This window comes from Megalops cyprinoides, chromosome 1, assembly GCF_013368585.1.
Source record: "Megalops cyprinoides isolate fMegCyp1 chromosome 1, fMegCyp1.pri, whole genome shotgun sequence".
In the NCBI taxonomy this organism is placed as follows: Eukaryota; Metazoa; Chordata; class Actinopteri; order Elopiformes; family Megalopidae; genus Megalops; species Megalops cyprinoides.
The window spans coordinates 36,897,317-36,918,602 of record NC_050583.1 but is presented as its reverse complement, the minus strand read 5'-3'; the positions used below and the strand labels follow the sequence as shown (position 1 = coordinate 36,918,602).

General features: G+C 40.0%; 2 protein-coding genes across 2 annotated transcripts; one reads left to right on the top strand and one right to left on the bottom strand.

Moving 5' to 3' along the window:
- Positions 1 to 1,627: 1,627 nt before the first annotated feature.
- On the bottom strand, positions 1,628 to 3,116 carry LOC118789997 (cytochrome c oxidase subunit 6A, mitochondrial-like). Its single transcript, XM_036546784.1, has 4 exons — positions 3,021 to 3,116; positions 2,488 to 2,576; positions 2,064 to 2,203; positions 1,628 to 1,802 (listed from the first exon to the last, which is right to left on the bottom strand). The coding sequence occupies exons 2-4, from the start codon at positions 2,570 to 2,572 to the stop codon at positions 1,713 to 1,715; spliced, it is 315 nt and encodes a 104-aa protein (XP_036402677.1). The 5' UTR covers positions 2,573 to 2,576; positions 3,021 to 3,116; the 3' UTR covers positions 1,628 to 1,712.
- A 2,873-nt stretch (positions 3,117 to 5,989) lies between these two features.
- patl2 (PAT1 homolog 2) lies at positions 5,990 to 16,032 on the top strand. Its single transcript, XM_036538000.1, has 18 exons — positions 5,990 to 6,010; positions 6,558 to 6,717; positions 6,896 to 7,158; positions 7,280 to 7,345; positions 8,258 to 8,311; positions 8,727 to 8,804; positions 9,071 to 9,219; positions 9,545 to 9,619; positions 9,921 to 10,044; positions 10,858 to 10,978; positions 11,615 to 11,712; positions 11,818 to 11,868; positions 11,951 to 12,093; positions 12,404 to 12,560; positions 12,814 to 12,954; positions 13,868 to 13,965; positions 14,181 to 14,321; positions 15,996 to 16,032. Exons 1-18 carry the CDS (start codon positions 5,990 to 5,992, stop codon positions 16,030 to 16,032), a joined length of 1,977 nt encoding a protein of 658 aa, XP_036393893.1.
- The last annotated feature ends 5,254 nt before the right edge of the window (positions 16,033 to 21,286 follow it).

The following is a 21,286-nucleotide window of genomic DNA, read 5'->3' as shown; positions in this document are numbered from 1 at the left end:
GAAATGTGTCATTTTAAAATGCCATTGGATATTGTTTAAAAAAATCCTTAATGAAAATTTGATAAAACATCTTTAAAGCCATATTGTACTTTTTACATTGCCAAAGACATGACAGTGAAGATATATAGTCTATTTTATGCTTAAACTATGCAGTAATTTTACAAGACAAAATGTTATCATAATTATGGATGTGATTGTCTACCCTCTGTGACCAAAGATCAATAAACTACATTGCCTTTCACCTTTTTGCTCTGCAGAATGAATTTTTCTGTGAAGAACTGACCTGTGAACAAACGGAAACGCTTATTTATATATATATTTATCACTTGAGCCCAGGGTCAGTCAAAGACAAAGATTAAAGTGCTGATATAGGAAATATGTTACAGATAAACAGGTCCTGACTGATCCTCTTTGTGGCAGCCACAAGACCCATGACTCACGACCAGTTATTATTTGATGTAGTTGATGAGCAACACCTGCTGACTTTGAGTGCTGCAGAGATTTCATGTAAGGATGGGAAATTAAATACACTATATGGACAAAAGTATTCGGACGCCTGACCATTACATTGTAGTGACATTGTATTCAAATACATATACTTTAATATGGAGTTGGTCCCCCTTTTGCAGCTATAACAGCTTAGCTTCCACTCTTCTTAGAAGGCTTTCCACAAGATTTTGGAGTGTTTTTGTGGGAATTTGTGCCCATTCATTCTGTAGAGGATTTGTGAGGTCAGGCACTGATGTTGGACGAGAAGGCCTGGCTCGCAATCTCCGTTCCAGTTCATCCCAAAGATGCTCGATGTCAGGGCTCTGTGTGGGCCAGTCAAGTTCTTCCACACCGAACTCATCAAACCATGTCTTTATAGTCCTTGCTTTGTGCACTGGGGCACAGTCATGTTGGAATAGAAAAGGGCCTTCCCCAAACTGTTGCCACAAAGTTGGAAGCATAGCATTGTCCAAAATGTCTTGGTATGCTGAAGCATTAAGATGCCCTTCACTGGAGATAAGGGGCCCAGCCCAAACCCTGAAAAACAGGTGTGGCCAAATACTTTTAGTGTATGTGGAATAGAAGGAATAGAAGGTTCAGTCATTTATCATTGGTCACATCCAGTGGAAGGTAAGGGAGCAATAGGGGAGTTTTGAATATTTAGCTAGAAATGCATGAGATATGTGTAGCGGAATTATTCCGAGCATTTGATTTAGATTATCTGATTAGATTATTTGATTTTCCTGAAAACATTGGTAAGTATTAGATGGTGAGAGCCACGGAATGTGTTTGGTTGGACATACTAAGCAGATATAAAATAATGACTTACTGTAAATGTTCACATAAATATTTATTGGAAAGTTATGACTATCTCATAAAATCAAACAATAACTGTCAATATTATACACAAAACTGTGTGCAGAAATTGGAATATTTCTACAAATTTGAGAAAGTAACATTACACTAAGATACTGAAACACCAATGGGACATTGCAAAACACACAATAGTAAAACAACATGGTTTCAACAAAATTAGCTCATGGAAAATTAAAATAAAAACACACAGCATATTCCAATAAAAACCTTTATTTCACAAAGGTTCAGCAAGCCACCCCAATCGTGTATTTGTGTACCTCAGTCAGCCAGTAAGTTTCAGAGCACTCACTTTGGAACAGCTACTGTATACAGTGTGTGCACAACACTAACAGAAGGTGGTGCTGAACTCAGTGGTGGGGTCCCTCATAGCCGGTGGGGAGGGCATTCGTGTGGGGGTTATGGAAGAGCGTGTGATTGCCATCTCCCCAGGGGAAGGGCTGCATAAATAATGATAAAAAAGATGGGTTAATCCCAGTTGACATCCATACATCTCTTTCACACTCTGAACAATACATGATTCTTAATGGCAGACTCAGATTTAGTATGCTATCTAAAGAAAAGATATAAGAAATACAAAGTTATATATCCTGTGGGAAAATGTAATTCCATAAAATATTGAATCTTTGAGGCAAATATACTGAAGTGATGCTATCTGTCAGCCTGCTGATACGCCTGCCTGTGTCCTGCACATAGATCACCTTGGTGCGGATGCGGAGATGTGGGTATGGGGTGAACTCAGGTGCTCCGTGACTATGCTGCATCTTCATCCAGGCATTCGCCATGCAGACTGCCACTCCAGGCAGAGCAACCACATAAGAAAGGATCTTCCAAGTCTTAGCTATTGAGAGACATCAGGCTCAATACATCTGACACGCCTATTAAAGCACAGTGATACAGACCTTCATACAGAAAGGGTTACACATTTTAGATGCAGTTTGACTGATTAAACTGGGATTAACAGTGCATGAATTTAACAGCAGGGGAGAGAGGCAGTGCCAACACTTGAGTTAATGATAAACTGAGAGATCCAAAAGCAAAACACTGAAATATGCAGACAAGCAAAGTGAGAAAGACAGAAAAAGCAATAGCAGAAAGGAACACATCAGAAAGGCACACACAGACCTCCACCCTCATGGCTTCCATGCCCCCCTGCGGCTGCCGAGGCAAAGGCCCTGCGGGCCAGGGTTGCTCTGGTAGCCAGGGACATTCTTCTTCAATGTAGGAAACATGGACAAAATCATAAGTTTGTCACCATATTTATGTCACCGTATATTGTTGCTATAACAGTGACTCAGTAGAATACAATGCGGTACCACAACACATTACATGACGGACATTTAAAATTTATTTTCATTTTCTGTAAAAAATCAATACATACCTGAAAATGACAGTGATTAGTTTGACTAACAACATACAAAGTAAATGGCTCTCATGAAAAAAAAAAAAAGTTTACAGCAAAGAAATCCTCTATGACACCTCTATGACATTTTTGACCATGAATACAAAAACAAAAAACATAAGCCACACACTTGTTTCAGGCCCTAAGGAAAAACACACACATATGTATTTCTCTGGTTTTACCTGAACTGAGAAATTAAAATACAACAATGTTAGTAAAAACATATTAAACGCAAAGTTGGCAGCAACTTACAGACCTTTATCCAAATCCGTGATATGCTTTTTTTGACTCTTTGTACGTCCTTTCAAGTTGGTCCGTATGTCTCAGTCTTTCTTTCTCTTTCCCCACCTCTATGTCAGTTTGTCCTTCAGACTGTTCTGGACTGAACTCTAACGCTCCTCCCCATTGCAGTCTGTCTGTCTGCCAAGAAACTTGCAGTTTATATTTGGTTTCAGTGCATGGAGAGGCACAACTGTGAAAGAGAGATAGGAGGGACACAGTAGGGGAAAGATTCTAGTCTGAACTAGTCACCCTGTGTGTGTGCACACATGCATGAAGTTCCTACTGAATTCGAAGAATATCACCAATTCTGTACCCGCAAAAAGATCCCTTCCCTATTTCTTTCACTCCTTGGCTTAATCTAGCAGGGAAGCAAATTGCACAGTGCTGTTAATTTAAGTTTTCTAAGCAATGCATTATTTATAATGTTGAAAGTTTTTGTAGACAATGAACAAAACATTAATTTCTGCAAGAATAATTGCAAAATCCTATTGTTTCTGGAATATTGGGAGAATAGTATGCCACACAACACCATGGCAATGCATACAACAGATGCCATCACCTACTGGAAAGCAGTATTGCACAAAATCGCCAACCCCTTGATAGAGATGTTACCGTTTGTGTGTATGTGTGATCACTGAAAAAATCTTCTCCCTCTAAATACTGTTTTATTTTCTTATGCAACAGTTGCATCAGCAAAGTTTTTAAATGTTTTTCAGGACCAAGGCTGTTGTGACTTTGGTTGTAATAAACCAGAATCTTACTAAAAATGAAAACTCCGAAGGAGATCCTAAGGATTGTGACTATTTGCAAATCCGTCATTGGGGGGGGGGGGGGGGGGGGGGGGACGACAACGACGACACACGGGAGGCCCTATGACAGACTCAAATATGTAAGTTTTTCCAGTGATTTATGATTTTTAGATAGATACCAGATTTAGATAGATTCTAAATGTATGTCCATGACAATATTTAAATTTCTTATAATCATTAATTGTGCCTTATTATCTTACTACATTTTTGTGAAAATGGTTGGATTCAATTCAAGGCCAATCAGATGTCCGCAGCGACGACGCACCCACTCACCTATTTCCACTGACGGTACTGCTAGAGCCATCGGCATAGTCATAACACCGAACTTAGGATGTCAGTGTTAAGGTGGCCAATAAATACAGGAGAAAAGCTAGATCAACTAGCTAGATAGCTCAACCACGATGCAATATTTCATATAATGTCTACTAGTTAACTACTGTCGATGGACAGGGATAGAACTTAAGGATTTATGGCACTGTTTCAATAACCTTGGGTAACCAGATTTTTGAAATCCAAAACCGGGAGAGAAAAGAAGCCGAGCATTTTCAACGTCCCACATCTTAAAAACCGCCATCAGCATATTGCCTAATCGAAATATGCAGCAATTTGAAGACTGTGATACAGTACAAATATACAGAATTACCTGAATATCATAACAAAGCCTTATTGATTTAATTATATTTCTGACATGTTTTTTTTTTTTTTTTTTTTTTTTGAGTTTGGAACATATAAAACAGTTCATGGATTTATTTAATTCCTGTGAAAAACCGGGCGTTTGGGACCGTCACGGTCACCGTACTGTAGCCCAATATATTTATTGTAATATGAGAGCTCAACAAGGCACATGTTGTGCTTTTAAATAACATAGATATAGTACAATTACAAAAACAATCACAGGTTTTTTTTCTTTGAAATTGTATTTGTAAGACCAATACAATTCAGTCACTCACACTCAGTGTCCGTTGGCTAGAATCTTCCGTTACCTGAGACTCAGTTTAGGAAGCCTCAGTCTTCCAGCATAGGTCGCGAGACTCCCGTAGTTAGTAACAACAGCAACAGCTCGCTTGTGTTTTCAAGGTGAAACCAATTTGCAGAACACCTTAAATAAATGTGAATTTCTGTATGTGATGTGGTCGGTAATGCACTGTATGCTTTGAAATATGGTGGTTATGAGATAATAAAAATTGCCTAATTTTGACTAGGTCTATCCTGCGTCATGTTGGTGGTGTTCATTGGTTTGATACATAGCTTTAGATCTAAGGCTGGGTTCACACTGAACTGAGCAAGGTCACTATATCCTGTGTGTTACTACGCTATAGGTTAGTATGCCTAGGTTAGCCCATACAGGCCCACACGTCAAATCCTGTTCTGGGTCCTGGCATTCTAGATGACAGCCCCTGACCATTTGCACCTAGTAATTGTTGAGGACAAGATCTAAAATGGAAAAAGCAGTCAGGAGCCACATTGAAAAATAGATATGCACTGCATTGGGAGAGACACTGAATATGAGATCTGCTTTGGCTAATCAATGAAACTCATAACCAATGCAAAGGCCTTACGTCTGTAGATTGATCATTAATGAGGGGTTTATTGTATATTGAAAATGGCAAGCTGATTTGATATGAATATTCATTTTGAAAGATTCTAAGTTAAATTCTGGGTAATTTAATTTATCGTGATTTCCGGATATACTGGTATAACAGCAATTTATTTACAGACATAATTATAATTATAGATAATAACATTTCTCTAGTCAATTATTAAGACTTGAAAAAGAAACTGAATGACTGACATTTATTTCACAACTAGCTCCAAGTGCTGGTTGAGTTCTTAGAAGTATAAGAAATAACTGAATCATTCATATAAATCACATTGTTTAACTTTTGTTTACAAGCCATTATCAACCATAATAATGGTTTGACGAATGTTTCATGCCGTGCGAACAACCAACTCACTCATGGGAAGTAACGTTTTTTTGAAACTTCCTCAATGCGCATGCCATTTTCCCAAAGTCCTCATGGTGGCACAGGTGTTGCAAATTTAAAAAGCGTGGCGGGACGCGCGGCAGTTGTCCAAGGAGAACTATCTAATGAACGACGTACTGCGAGTGGTTTCAGGTGGTTTTCGCCAAAAAATGAGTGAATCGGGACAAGAAGTAAGTTCTATACTTACTTTAAACATTTTTTAGATTTGTAGAACACATGCACATGTAAACAACGCGTTTCTTCTGCTTTTATTTTTGCGTTGAATTTCTTTGTCGATGAGAATCCAGTTACCATAAAAGACCATGGAGAATGTGTACTATCTAATATCCGTCATGTCTCCCTTGCCATTGTTGAAAACAGTTAACGTGTTGCCTAAGTTTGTGATGGGACCCAACGTGACTGAATAATACCCCAGCGTTTATCGATAGGTGAAACTTAAGCGTTGACGCATTTTGCTTTCTCGTGGTCAGTCTTTCCTCAGTATTTTAAGAGGACGCCATATCCTTTCTCAATGCAGAATTTGTTTGATTTGCATGGGTTTTCCCACTAATGAGCGATCTCACTTTTGAATTAGAGCACTAGCACGTGTCTACAATGAGCAGACCTACGGAGCTTCAATGTTTTTAATGCATTTTTTTGTCATTTGATTTTCGAATGGGGAATAAATTGGTACAAAACGAACGAACTCAAGTCTTTTAACCTCTGCTTCTTTCCAAGGAGGCAGAATGCCCTGTGTCGCACTCCCAGTGGCCAGAGGATGGGGACAAGTGGAGTGAGGAAGAGGATGGAGGTAAAGGGGAAGGATGTGGCCTCCTGCAGGAGATGGTAGAAGAAGATGAAGAAATAGATCTCTACAATGAGGAGACCTTTGGATTGGGTATGCAAGTGGTGTAAAGGTTAAAAGGCAAAGAAAAATGGCAGATATGAAAAGTTTTTCAGTGCTGAATCAACTACACATTGCTCTGTGTTCACTTGTAATTGCTTGAAAATATGGCAGAAATTAAAATTCAACTGGTGGGTACCAGCAAGAGGAAAATGAATGTTCTGCTTTCCAGATCTTGACATGGGTGTGGAGGAGACAGAAGAGGATCCAACTGACCTTTTGCTCTTCTGTGGAAAACAGTCGCCAGCCCCGGCTGCGCCAGGACCTCCTGCACCCAGCTCCCCTTCTCTTTCGAGGCCCAGGCCTGATTCTCGAGCACAGCCCTTGACAGGCGTGCGGGGGAGAGAGAGAGACAAAGAGAAAGCAGGAGGGAGGGGAAAGGTGTTTGAAGATCCGGCTGTGATGAGGACTGTGGAAGGAAGACCCAGCCTGAAGGTGAGTGAGGGGAAAATGCCAGAGAGCCACCATCTTAAACATTTGACCATTTGACATGGTACTTTAATTTGTTGAAAGCTATTAAGATGGTTGTGGACTTTATTCTTGTGATGTTTCTCAGAGTCTGGACAGTGCCATAGTGGACAGCGGCACCAGCTCTTCTTGGCAGGATATGGACTCAGATGCTGTGAGTCACGGTGTTTTTATAGCTGTGTTAGTAGCAGTGTTTTTTCCATAATGCGCATTTGTCTAGGTTAAACAAAAAACACTTTTTGAAGCATTGCAATAGTAACTTTAAAAATCTTAAAATGTAAACTGAGAAAGGTGTATCAAAACAGTATACTACTAATAAATAATACTAATACTCATGTACTTTCTCAGCTGTTACACTGGTGGACAGTCTTGTTCGGCTCAAAAATGGTTCTTTTAGCTTGCAAGCACTTGCTTGCTTTACATCAAGTGGCTAGCTAATCATAGGTAATATTAGGGGGTATCTTTCTGATATACTGGTTAATGCATTAGACATTATAGTTTTAAGGCCATTGATTTCTTTCCCAGATTGGAAATTGATGTGTTCTCTTGGTTCAGTTTAAATTTACCTCCATGAATGGATTACAGAGAGTAGAACATTGAAATGGTTCTACTTAGGCAGTAGTTGGTTAATTATACTGGTTTAGCAAATATAAAATTTGACATAAAAATATTGGAAATAACCATCTAAAGTGTTCACATCGATTTGAAATTGAGAATGTTTTAGATGATGTGGAATGGTAGACAGAGCACATTTTAAAAAGGGACCTCTCCGTTTGTATTTTCTTCCCTTAGTCTTCCTCTGACTTTACTGTCCCTTTCGTCCATCAGTCTTGACAGTACTTACTGACATTTCAGAAAAAGTGTATGGTTTACTTGTATCCAGAAAGACCATATTTTATATCTGTCTTACCTGTTTAGTCAGTTTGCATTCACCCTCCTATAAATGTTCAGTCATGCACAGAGGGAGGTAAACATTACATTTGGCTTTATAAAATTGCTGCAGTTTTCCCACTGTGGTGCAGCACAAGCCTGCTATTGAATTGCCCATTCTGCCCTGCTCCCTCAGTGGATGCGGTCTTCCTATGGTGGTCTGAAACACCCTGCAGGATCCATACTACAGGTACAATGCAGATACTGCAGTTCCAGCATTTCACATTGACTTTTCATGTTGACCATTCGTCACACATTTATAGAAACAGCCTTCAAACAAAAGTATCTTGACCAGTTGCAGCATATAGCTAGTATATTCACTGCAGTAATCTTCTCAGGACCAAGCTATTGTCAGAGTGATTGACCGACCAGTTCCAGGCCGAATCCTGCCTTCCAATCTGGATTTTATGTCAACACTCCAACGTCCTTTCCCTGCGTTTTGCGGGGCTGGGGACAGCAGGAGAGGGGGTCAGCAAGGGCCGCACTCAACGAGGCCTTTTGGGCAAAGATATCTTCCCCATGTATGTATTGAATGTTTTAATCATCTTGTCCACTGTCCCATTTCCTTTTGTCCAATCAGCATTTTACAATGTTAATCACCACAGATGCCAATGAAGCCCATGATGCCTCACTCCCCTGTCCGCCCTCAACGACCTTTTGCGCCTCAGCAACCGTATGTCCAGGTGAATGACTCGCTGGAAACCATCTCTTTGGTTTGACAGTGCCTGTTTTTGTTTGTTCCCATGACATTTTTGCTTCATTCATGCAGTCATCCTCCATGGCTCTGTTTAAGACTAACAGCAGTGTTATGTTGATGCTACTGTTTACTTCTGTCAATCTCTTGATTGCTGAAGTACTGTCATGGAATACTGTGAACAATAAATTCCTGTTTTTTGCATGCTTTGTCATTACCTGACTTAGTTGTATGGTTCTTTTCAATGATACTCAGTCTGGAGGATTGCACTCCCCCTCTTCACGCCCCCGCCCTCCCATCTCGCAGCCTTTTACCCCCAAAATGATCCAGCTGAGGTTTGGGGCCCACTCTCCCAGCCCTGCTCCTGTTTATAGTCCCTCTGCCAATCCTGTGCAGAGATTCAGGTATTTTTACCCCTCTGTGTAGGGCATTCCCTCTTTTCTCCATCCATTTATTATAGTTCCTCAAATGTAAGAGCCAAACTGCACTACTGTGTGTAATCTCAGCACTGTAATGTGCATATTTAATGCTGTTTGGTATATCAGCCTCATTCGGACGAGTTTCATCTGATGCATTTATATAATAGTGATGCGTTGTGTCCATTCTGTGTCTTGATGTAGTCTAATATTAACCCTTATCCCCCAACCCTCAAAACGGGCATACTGCCTTATTTTTCATGTTCTGTCAAGCTGGTCTGAAAATGTGCTAAAAAACCTCTTCCCACCAAAGGATCCCAGGTCATGTGACCCAGCTCCACCCCCAGCACCGCAGGCTCCTAAGCCAACGACAGCAGAGAGCTCACAGGTGACTGACAGCTGTTTCTGGCTGTCCCTCTCCGTTTACTGGCAGAGGTCTAAGTTGAATCTGGTCCAGCTGGATTTTGTTCAGTGCTGTATTATTGCTCTGTAATATTCTGTCTACATACTGGTGTGTGCTCAGTCTTGCTTACTGGTGATGGCACCAAAATAAAGGTGTGGTGTACACTGGAGAAAATGTAGTTTGTGCATTCTGCATTCCTGCACTTATCACTGTTGTAATGTAGCATCTATTTAGTGACTGTGTATGTACTTGACTTTTTCTCTTCACACTCATTTCTCTCCTCCAGAAAGGCAGAGCCTTGGGACCCACATGGTCAGCTCATGTCTTTTAAGGAGAAAGAGTGGATAATCCGACTGCAGATGATTCAGCTTCAGAGTGAGAACCCTCACCTTGATGACTACTATTACCAGGTATTGTCACTTTTTCTATTAGAAATCAACAATACCACATTAGTGTTCAAATATGTGTATTCACCATTGCAATACAGCACTTTTTTTAACACGCATAGTATTTGGCCAAAATAATTTAAATTAGAATCTCAAATTTACCTTCAAAAATTTCATTTGGGAAACCCATGATTACTGTGATTGCTACAACATCCACTTTACATTACTTTACATTACATTACCAATACAACAGTGCAGTAGTAGTGTAATAATGCAGAGCTATGCAGTTAGGTGACTGTCCCTTGGAATAAGCAACCAAGTTAATATTGGCTGGCTAGATAGTTTAACTTGCTATGAATAAATGTGATTATCCTTTTCACAGAACATCTGATTTTCCAGTATCCAAAGTACATTCAACAAGTTGGCTACAAGTATGAATAGTGTAGTCTTTTGAGATCAGTTGGATAGGCTTTTTCTGACAGGGAAAAACTGTTAACCTTCAAAGTAAGCAAAGAAGTTTTGTAGTAGTTTTGTAAATATGTAAAGCAGGCTAAATTTGTTTCTCATACTCAAAGTGGTCAGTGCAAATTTTATCTGCGAAAGTTGCTGATTGGGTAAAAAAAGATTAAGACACGTTACTGTGAACACAGCCTAATTCTTCCTCCATTAATGATTAGTAAATACTCTCCTTCCTCAGCCATCAACTAATAGTTGTGCAGAAATGTCATTTAAATTCCTAATTTGAGGTTCATATTCAATTCATGAAGCACAAAAAATGGTCCAAAGCCCATCTTTTTTTTTGCACTGTTCAGCCTATTCTCTTTTCTTTTCTTTCAGGAGTATTACCAACGAATGGAAGTTAAGATGGTGGAGGAAGAAATGCTGGGAGACAGGGCAAAGAGGGAGCCCCCCAAACTCACCACCCCTTATGTCACCAAGACAGAGTCTTATACCCCAGGTTGGCCATGTGACCATAATGTTTCCATGCTCGACCATGATTGTTGAAATATCCATGGTAAATTAGGATAGTTTACTGTCCTAGTCACAATGATTTGCTGTTGCAGAAGATTAGAAACCTTTATCATTGTTGTAACACTAGATTAAGGGTTGTCCTTAGTTCCATATTCTTTGTGTTCTAAATATTTTGGATGGCTAATGACATTTGAGTACTGTTTTGGCTAACCAAGCTAGCTAGCGAGTAGTGAGCTAGATAGACAAATTGGCTTCTAGTCTTCTATACCTCTTTGCAAAACACAGGCCAACCTATCTCTGCATTTTACAATTGCAGCTCATTGCAGTTCCCCTGCCTGTGCTGAAGCCTGGCATGCAACTGTTTACATTGTCAGTGTTACATGAGGGAAATTTGGTTGAATGGTTGTCTCGATAGTCTTCTTTTGGACAGTTTGTGGACACGTGGTAACGTAACCATACTTGTTGACGTGCTAAATATGTAATTTCATTTTTAATGTTTATTTTTGGTTCAGGTGACTGCCCTGTCCTATACATTGTTTCCCCATTCACTCAGTCTTATCTTTACATTTGGTTTAATGCTGCGTGCATATCTTTGTAATGATCATGTGTTCTTGTGCTTCAGTTGTGCACATTGAGGGATCCTTGGGGCAGGTGGCTGTGTCTACGTGCTTTTCCCCTCGGCGTGCAATTGATGCTGTCCATGCGCACTGTCCCGAAGAGGTAAAAGTCAATGTTTCTTTGGGACATGCTCCATGTTTTGCAATGTAAAATAGAATTTTGAGTGTCCCTTCTACAACACTGGTGGTGTGCATCTCTCAACAGGAGCAAAAAGACACTAGACAACAGAGGCTGGCAGTTCTTCACAATATTGAGAAGGTACTTGAGGATGTTACTTGGGAAGTTTCCCATTTAGAATTTTCCTTTTTCTGTGAGTACACTGTGTAGCCCTTTCTCTCAGTTGTTCATAGTCCTGCTGGAAGTGGAGGAGGGGGAGAAGAGGAGGGCCACAGCATTCAACGATGTGGAGAGGAGCAGGATAAGGGAGAAGATGCAAAGACGAGTAGAGCTGATCTACAGACAGTTGCAGCACCCTGCCACTCTGTGAGTCCCATCCTACTCATTACTCTACAGTTCTGTTTGCGTAGAGACCAGTCTTCATTAAAGTTGGGACAGTCATGGCATTAGGAAAAGAAAAATTTAAAAAGACTCAGATTTTCAATTTGCAGTCAAGCCTCAGGGACACAACCAGAGCAGTGCTGTCTGAAATTTTTTACATGGGGGGGATATCGAAGCACCACATTGTACATTCAACAGGGCACAGGATAGCAGGCCGCTGTGTGAACATCAGTTTTTTGATCCCCATTCACTGCCTCCCTCTTGTCCGATTGGTGCTTTTTCCTACTCCATTCAGGGAGGCAGGTGAGGAGTTCTTGCCATGTCTGCTGGTATCCAAAGGAAAGAGACTGCTAGCTCGGCTCATCCCCTTCCTGTCGCATGATGCTGCTTTACATGTTCTGAGTGTGGTGACATCACACCTATCGGTCCTGATGAGCAGAGACACAGATGAGGTCAGTGTGGATGTGTGCATCTCTAAGTACAATTTTAAACAACATCCCTACCTTCTACAAAATTTAAATTGATGAGTTGGTTAGCCTTATGCACATGTATTGCTAGTTTCCAGAGCTTTCCCAAACCTTATTGAACACATTCCCTTGAAGTGGTATTTCTGGTGGTCAATAAGATTAACTTGTATAGTTATTACATGCATTGTTGGAGTCCCAGGGCAAATGTTTATCAATTGTATCAATTTTTTTCTGTCAGGCTCTTCCAGTGCTGTATCCTCCTTTTTCCACTATAATCGGAAAGCTGTCCTTCAGTCAGCTTGTTGGGGTCCTCAGGAGCTTTACATCTATGCTTCCTGATTCTAAAGAGACACTGCTCTCAATGGCCTGTCAAAACAAGGTCAGTGTGTTTTGCCAGTTTTTTTATGGCTTGTTCTCTCAGTATCTGCTACAATTGTGAGTATCAAATAAATTCAGTTACAAGCAGAAGTGATACTCGCAGTTAGTCATGAGTGACTGTGGTTGTCAGACTTGCTGATATGTTAATACCTTTGTGTGATAAGTTTACCATGGGAACTGGATGCATAACTGGTCACCATTGGCTAGCAAACAACCAACCATATCGTTTATTTTGGAGAGAGAAGTATAATATCAGGGTGTGCACAGAGACTAGAACTGAGCTACGGAGCTGTTTGCTGAACTACTTGCTGCTGCTTGTGTAAGATGATTTACCTTTAATATATGTTTGTTGGCAATGACAGCAAAAAACAAGTGAACATGCAGCTGTGTCGAATGCCTTTGTATTACTTCAAAGTATCAATGGCTTTTATGTCCTATTTACTCATTTAAGCCTGGTTTAAAAATTCACAATGTCTGCTGCAGTAACTACAAAGAATCTTACAGAATGAGGAGGAAGGTGAAAAATGTAGATGTTAATAACCATTTCAAAAACGTGTTTTTTGTCTGAAAAAACATAGTGGTGGAAAGCTAGCCCAAACCATGGTAACCATGGTAGCTTTTTTGCTTGCTATCTATTGCCATTGGGAATGGAGATGGGCTTTGCAGTAGGGAAAAAAGTAACAACTTCTGATTCAACTCAATGCATCATTTTGAACAATATTGTTTCTACAGTAGCAGCAGAGGTGTGCAATTTCATATAACTACAGCAACGTTTGGTCAGTCAGTGTAGTAGGTCGTTTAGAATGTGGTATATTTGAAACCTTTGCCCCTCACACAATGTGGTGCATCGGCCTCATGGTGTCTCAGCCTCAACCAACAAGATTTTTTCCATTGCTTTTGTCTGCGTCTCTCAGTTTGGGATTTCCCTGCTTTACGCCCTCCTTTCTCAAGGGGAAAGGCTGCTGTCCTCCGACATCCCCATGGAGCCCAGCATCGGGGACTTTGAGAAATGGTGAGATGCATCCTTCATGATTCACATCTTCTGTGCTTTTGCGTCACACGTCCAAACCTTCTGCAACCCTTGGTGGTATACTTGTCATTTTGAAATTATTATAATATTCCACCTTCCAGCTTAAAAGGACAGCTATTCTATTTCTGCTCTGAGGTTTTATCAGTTATGTTAGTCTCATCTGTGCTGAATCTCCTTCCCTCCCTCTTCTGTCTCAGGACAGAGACTGTGTTCCAGGTGGCACGGCAGCTCTCTCAGTGCTCCTTGGTGGAGCCTTTGCTTTTGCCCTCAAATCTGCTCTCTCTCTTCTGCCGCTACCTGGACAAGCGCACCGTCCACCAGCTGGAGAACAGCATGGAGTGAGTACTGTCGTTTTTCCTGTAGGTTACTGAAATCATAAGGCATTTATTGTAACCTTCATACATACATTTTTACTGTTGGAATTGTTAAAAAAAAATGCTGTATGTGTAGCATATGGGAGTTCCCAGAGGGGCTTAAATAGAAAACCCAGGGCCATTATTCCCTGACCCCAGGAAAACGCAGCCAAGAGACTCCTGGAAATGGTTATGGGGCACTGCAACATTAGGTAGCCTCAGCGGAGATCAACTATGGCAGCATGCAGAGAAAGGGTTGAGCAGAAACATAAAAACTCATGGCCGTGAAGGAACCAGCTAAAAGCAAGGGACAGGAAATGAGGTAACAGCAAAGACAGTTCATGGCACCAGAAATTTTCTATAGCTGTGGGCCACTGCACTCCTCAGTGTCCAGTGTGACAATAGAACCTATTGTAAAGTTTGAGTTTTCAGTCTGTACTTAAATATTGAGATTGTGCCCTGCGATTCCTGATCACAACTGGGGGCTCTTCCAGGAGATGGGTAGACTATTCCATAATAGAGCAGCTCTATGTAAAAAGGCTCTACAACCAGTTTTTTTTTTTTTCTTGGGAACCACCCGCAAGCCAGCCTATTATGAATGAAGTAATTTAAGCAGGTTATAGGTGATGAATAGAAATGTAATGAATGTAATGAAAAGTGGGGAAAAAATGAATGCCTTTTTAGGAACCTAGCAGATGGTAGCATTTAAACTGTTGCATCTGCACTGAGTTTACATGGCTAGTGAGTTAAATAACAATGTGTTATATTAGCATTTATTTTCATTTATCATTTATGGTACTTTGAAAAACCTAAAATTCCAGTGGAATTTCCAAGCTCCTGTAAGGGATGGAAATGTTTCACCTTCTTAAAGAATACTTGTGGGTCAGTCCTCACAAACTGTCATCAGCTGAGACAGGCAGGGGACAGGATGTGGCAGAATTCAGTGAAGGGGATTCAGTGCAGCATGTGCTCCAGTATATCACTGCAGTGAGTGTGTGTTTGTCTGGAGAGGGTGTTGTCATGGAAGTGTGGAATTTGCCTTCAAAGCTGGCCTTTCTCTAATGTGGAGGACCATTAGTTTCCAGTTTGGACAGCAGGAACAGTTCAACATAAACACTCAATCATTAGTTTCTCAAGGTGTGCAGATCTGTCATTCCCATTTATTTGTGAAATTTAAACCTGTTAAAATCTGAATTTTCCCATAAAAGGCAGTTTAAAAATATGATCTTTGAACGTACAGTAATGGATAATATCCAGTGTGTATTTGGTCCATGTCTTGGTCATCAGTTATGACTGACAAATGGCACACTTCAAACTGACAGAGCAAGACAATTTTAACCATGCCCTGTCTTGAATATTTTAAGTTATGCAGCGGTGAATAATATTTAACTCTGAAGACAGAAGCAGAGACAAATGACCACATGATTTCTGTCTTTAATTCCCATGATACATTGTGCAGCATATGAGTATAAACTGCCATAGTCTCATTTTTAAGATTGTGAATGTATTGCATTAGCTTGTCATTCAATTAAGTCATTCATATTAAGTGACTTGGTTGGTAAAGAATGGTAAGGAATACACTGATGTCCAGTGATAATTTTCTTTCTCAGTACGGTGATACAGAGTGTATTCTTTGCTATATTAATCTTTCTTCATCAGAAGGTCAACAACTGGCTTTCCCGCTGTCCCTTCCTAATACCCAAGACTGAAAGTTGAAGGGGAGAAGAGGGTGAGGAACAGGAAAAATAACCTACTTAAGACCCGATGTTAAACTTGTGTCACCATGAAGAACAATCACCAGTCACAGAGGTTTAGATTGATTGAAGGAGACATTGCCATTTTTTCCTCTTGCTTCGTACACCCTCTATCCTCGTTTTCTTGCACCTTTTTGTCAGTGTTCTCCTTATTTTTTGCATGTTTTTTCTTCCTCTTTCCAGTCATTCCTTCAAACCCCAGGATCTGCACTCTAATCAGTGCCCACATGCCTGAAATTCAGTACCATGCTCATCCATACAGACCATTTCACTGATATGAGAGATGGACAGTATAGTCTTTTTGGACTGCATTTGATAAATATATTTAATCCACATTTAGTTCATGCCACTTATCAGTGTGATAGTTTAGACCCAATGGCATGTGGGGATGTGCTGGCATGTAATTCTTCCACTGTCCAACAGATGGCGCAGACTGACTTGCTCTAGTCTGTTGCACTACACATTTGTGGTATCCTCCAGGAAAATGATAGGTAAGGGTAGCAACCTAGTGCTCCACAGAGTAGTCCATCACCATAAGACGATAACTTTGCTGTTCCCACAGTTCAGTTCAGTCTTGAACCCAGTTGTGACAAGGGCTGAAAGGAAAGCCTTTAGTGTGTGTATCCACTATACTTGAATGTACTGATGTAATTCTGATTGTCTGCATAAAGCTCAGAGGCTTAGTCAAATTTACTAGACTAGCTTATCAGTGAAATGTCTGTCAGGGTTTGAATGGCAGGGTGTAAATAAGGTACTTAAAATTCTATAATTGCACTTTGTAGGTGAAGGGGTTCACCAGTTATATATGAAAATAATGCTGTTTCTTTAATACTTTTTCTAGTTATGAGTATTGTTGGTCTATGAACATGCCTATTTGTTTACTAGTTTGAATTATTTGCAAAGGAGAAATCAAACAAATCTCATTTTTTTCGATGTATATTTATTTTGAAGCTTTGTGTTGCCTTGATTTAATGTTGTGTGTTGTAACTAGTTTTAATTTGGTCTGTTTTTTGGAAACAAAGGTAAACTATATGTCACTTGTACAGCACTTGCAAATAAATGAATAAAATTCTAAAAAGTACGTTTTCTGACTATATACATTTTTTTCTAGTCCTCTGCTGCTGGATGCCATGCAAAAAACTATGGTCACTGGAACATAAATTACAGAATTACAGGCTCTGTTTTGCAATTAAATCACACTTGGACTTGAAATACTCCTACGTCACCATATGATATGCTTATTACATAAGGACACTGGGTACAACTCTTACATGTAACACCCTCCTTTGACTCGTTGCCTTGCCATAAACTCGGTTGACATCAAGGTTCCTGCTTGGTCTTTGCATGTGTGACTTGAGGAAGTCACTTAACTTTACTCAGTATTTTTACGGGCCCTTTGAATTTGGTTTTGCTCAGTGTATGTAATATATACATACACACGTGCACTGTATGTTTCAAAGAATTCTCCAAATCTCATTGTCAGGTGGAGCTCTTCCCCTGGTGGAAATATTAATACTCCCTTTCATGTGGAATACTTACAGTATGTGCCAGTCAAGTGCTGCTTCCAACTCATACAATCATACAATTAAATGCTAAATGATGACATCAGTCTGTCTCACCACTTTGGCTCATGCAGATTACCTCCACTTTTGACTTGCCTACATTAGACTACTGTGAACACAGTAAAGTGCCATAGTGTGCATTGCAGTTCTTAATGGCAGTATACTCAGGTTCCATGCCATCATCTTTCCTGTCAGCTGGACTTCTGGAAGCCAGGAAAGGAACCACTAACAGTTACATTATTTGCAGGTTAGATCTGGTATAGGTATTACTAGCAGAGAAGTGTCAATTGGGCTGAAATACAAATGCAACCTCACATTTTCACATGCGCTGTGCCCTTGAAATGAAGGTGGAGACTTTGATGTTACAGGGTTGCCAGTGTGGACGATATAGAATGCTGAAGGGTGTCATCCTTATCAATGCAGGAAAACTGACTTGGCAGCAAAAAAGAAGTACATGCCACTTACTGCACTTTGCAGCTGGTCTCAGATGTTTGCACAGCTTTTACTCCTCTGATAACTTGATTTGCTAACTGTTCTTGCCGTCTACACTATATATTACAAATCTTATGTGCTGTTGCATGAGAAGAAATGTGTAGTATTAAATGATCATTACATTACTACATTGATGTAATGTTTGTTTTTGTGTTGTATTTTCAACAAATGAGATTCTTGTTTACCACCTAGCTATGGGAACAAAGGTTTGGTTAGCTACCTAGCTGGTTGTGAAATACATGATTGGAACAAATAATGCTTACTTTCTAGGTATATTAATCTAAACAGAAAATATGGGCCCTGTTTTTTTTCTGTTGGCTAGCTGATTTGATTACACCAATACGTTCAAAAAGAAGGTACCCTCTTCAGTTTGTGACTACTCACACTGTATAATGCAGTGATTTTTTATAGCCTCCATGGGCAGATAATCAGCTTTAACACCACTCTTGGGGTATTTTAGGCAAGTCTGGGACTACTAATTTATTAAAACATTGTTTATTACATGCATGTCTGCTCTACCGTCCAGAACAGAATTTTAAACACAGTCCTGCTTGACTGCCCTGAGCAGTGTATGGTTTGTTTGGAGAAGGCTGAGAAAGATGGAATGAGGTGTAGCTGAAGAGTGCTGTTACACTTCTGTGTAAGGTTCTTCAGTGTTTTCGATGCAGTGTTCAACATATCTCAGTGTCTGTGCAACTGTAATTCGCTGTCCTACTGGTTTCCAGGGAGAAATTATGATGTAAGAATGATGTGATGATAGGTCAATAGATGATAGATTATAGATTAAACATTTACAAACCAATGCCAATCCATGTAAATTGTTCTACTTCCAAGAATTCAGCCACTCATAACAATGAAATTACGCCAAAGATTGTGAATTTACTCAGTGGGTGCACCGTTTTGTTTTAAGATGCTGCAGTTTTCAGATAATGTGCGTATATACTGTAATAACTGTTCTGTGCAGTATTACCATATGTAGTTTCTCAGCAGAAATTCCCAGTGTCTGTCTCACCTCTAGCATGAAGAGGAGCCAGAAGAGGGTTAAAGCGAGAAAGATGGAGACAAAAGGGGTTCCTGTATGAGGTGAGGGGAGGGCAAGGTGGTGGAATGTGTGAAGGGATGTAAGGGAAAGAGACGGACAGCAATTTGCTAATTAACGGGGTGCAATTTTAAGTAAGTATATTTTGCAGTCTGTCTGTCCCACTTGGTCCATGCTCTTTTCTGATTTTCTCTAACTCTCTTAGCGACTGTGTGTATGTGTCTGTCTCTGTGTGTGGCCTATATTTACAGACAGTATAGTGAGATATATCTAAACTGAGCCGACAGAGCCAATATTGTCCTATTGTCTGACAGTGAGTTGGAATGCTGGACAGAGGCAGGGACAGTGGTGCCAGTGAGGGTTGTAAATGAGGGACTGAATGTGGAAAAACAAGAGGTAGAATCAATGAATGTGACAGAGGGGAATATATATATGAGAAAAAGTGGGAAGTGAACGTTGTGTGTACAGTGGAAATTTTGGCTCTCATCTCAAGTATAACCATGTCACAGTAACAACCTTTTGTCAAAACATTTTCTTGCTACTGAAACAAAAGCTAGTGTGAAAATTCTTTAAAATTCTTGCCACTGTTGAGTTCAGTCAGGTAAGTAGAGCAAGGATAGAAGGAAGATATGCAGGACAGTGGGCTGCCAGGAGTAGGATTGAGAAACACTGCTGTAGGTCATTTCTCATTTGCCATCAGTGAACCAATATAATAGTAAGCAGCAATCTGAATGAAAAGGAACCGGCAAGCTGCTCCTATTGCTACATTCAGACCGCAGACTTTAATGCTCGGTTCCGGATTTCTGCTCTGATCCAATTTTTTGTCTGATTGTTCAAATTCCTTTCTGAAAGTGGCCCATATCCTTTATAAGCCTGAATGAATCTCCATCCTGAAATGTCCCACATGCGCATAGAAACAACTAAAGATGTCATGTCTGTCTAGACACTCAGAATTATTATGACAAAGGTAACCTTTTGCTTGCAGAGTTAGGTTAAAATAACCTGGGCCATGTTAAACATGCTCAATTCAAATTTTGAGTGTCCACAAACAGGCCATAAGCAAGTTGGATGGCTAGAGATCTGATTTAATTCCATATATTCATGTGGCCCAAATGGGAACTGAAGACATGCAACTTCGTGGTTTTTTATGCTGTTTACACTGTTCTAAAAATCATCCAAACTGCATCACATATAAGGGGAAAAAATCAGAACTGGCCAACTTTTATCTGCAGTCTGAATGTAGCCTATGACACAACCTAGTCCATAGGACACCAAGCATATCTTTCTTCAAATCATTAGCATGCCCTGAAATGCTGTTGTCATTTGCCTCAAACAATATTGATTTTCAGTTCAAACTTTTTTCAGGCACCTTTTTTCATTACATTATTGTCATTTAGCAGATGCTGTTATCCAGAATGACTTACATACAGTAAGTTACAATTTTATCAGCTGGATTTATACATTTTTGCGACTATATATTTAGTGAGGCAATTGTGGATTAAGTAGCTTGTTTGAGGGTACAACAGCAGTGCAAGGAATTGAACCATTAACCTTTTGGTTGTGAACCCTGCTCCTCACCCCTACTCCACACTGATGTCCCTTTTCAGCGCAGATGTTGACATATTTTAATGTTTTACATACCTAGCATTGGCCAAACAGTAAGAAAGGCACTTAAATTGTTTAACTTGTTACCTTAGTCAATAACATGGAAAAATCATATATTTGACAGTACATAATTTTTAATTGTCCCAGAAATGTGCAAGGTTATGGGAATATAAGGTAATGTAGAAAAGCTTCTAACAGGTAGTTATCAAATATGAGGAGGGAGTGAAAAGAACAAATGTATTTTTTTTGTGCATGTGTATGTGCATGCAGGCAAAGCCCGTGCCTGTGGTAGTCTGTCTATTTTGGTGGGGATCCCAGCTGCACACACTTGAACAAATCTATAACACAGGAATCCACCATCAATGTTATCTCTCTGTCTGACTCACTCAGTGGGACTCTGAAAGGATGATGTAGCGCATGAGAGAGGGAAGAGAGTGTTACATTGGGAAAATGTCCATTCACATACATGTGCAATTAAACTGGACAGGACATTTATTG

Excerpts from the sequence above, each read along its gene's own strand:
- patl2 (XM_036538000.1), top strand. The coding sequence starts at position 5,990 with ATGAGTGAATCGGGACAAGAA. Across the intron at positions 8,312-8,726 it reads CTGCAGGATCCATACTACAG|ATGCCAATGAAGCCCATGAT; the intron begins GTACAATGCAGA and ends TAATCACCACAG. Across the intron at positions 8,805-9,070 it reads CTCAGCAACCGTATGTCCAG|TCTGGAGGATTGCACTCCCC; the intron begins GTGAATGACTCG and ends AATGATACTCAG.
- LOC118789997 (XM_036546784.1), bottom strand. The coding sequence starts at position 2,572 with ATGTCCCTGGCTACCAGAGCAACCCTGGCCCGCAGGGCCTTTGCCTCG. Across the intron at positions 2,204-2,487 it reads TGGAAGCCATGAGGGTGGAG|CTAAGACTTGGAAGATCCTT; the intron begins GTCTGTGTGTGC and ends GTCTCTCAATAG. Across the intron at positions 1,803-2,063 it reads ATCTCCGCATCCGCACCAAG|CCCTTCCCCTGGGGAGATGG; the intron begins GTGATCTATGTG and ends TTATTTATGCAG.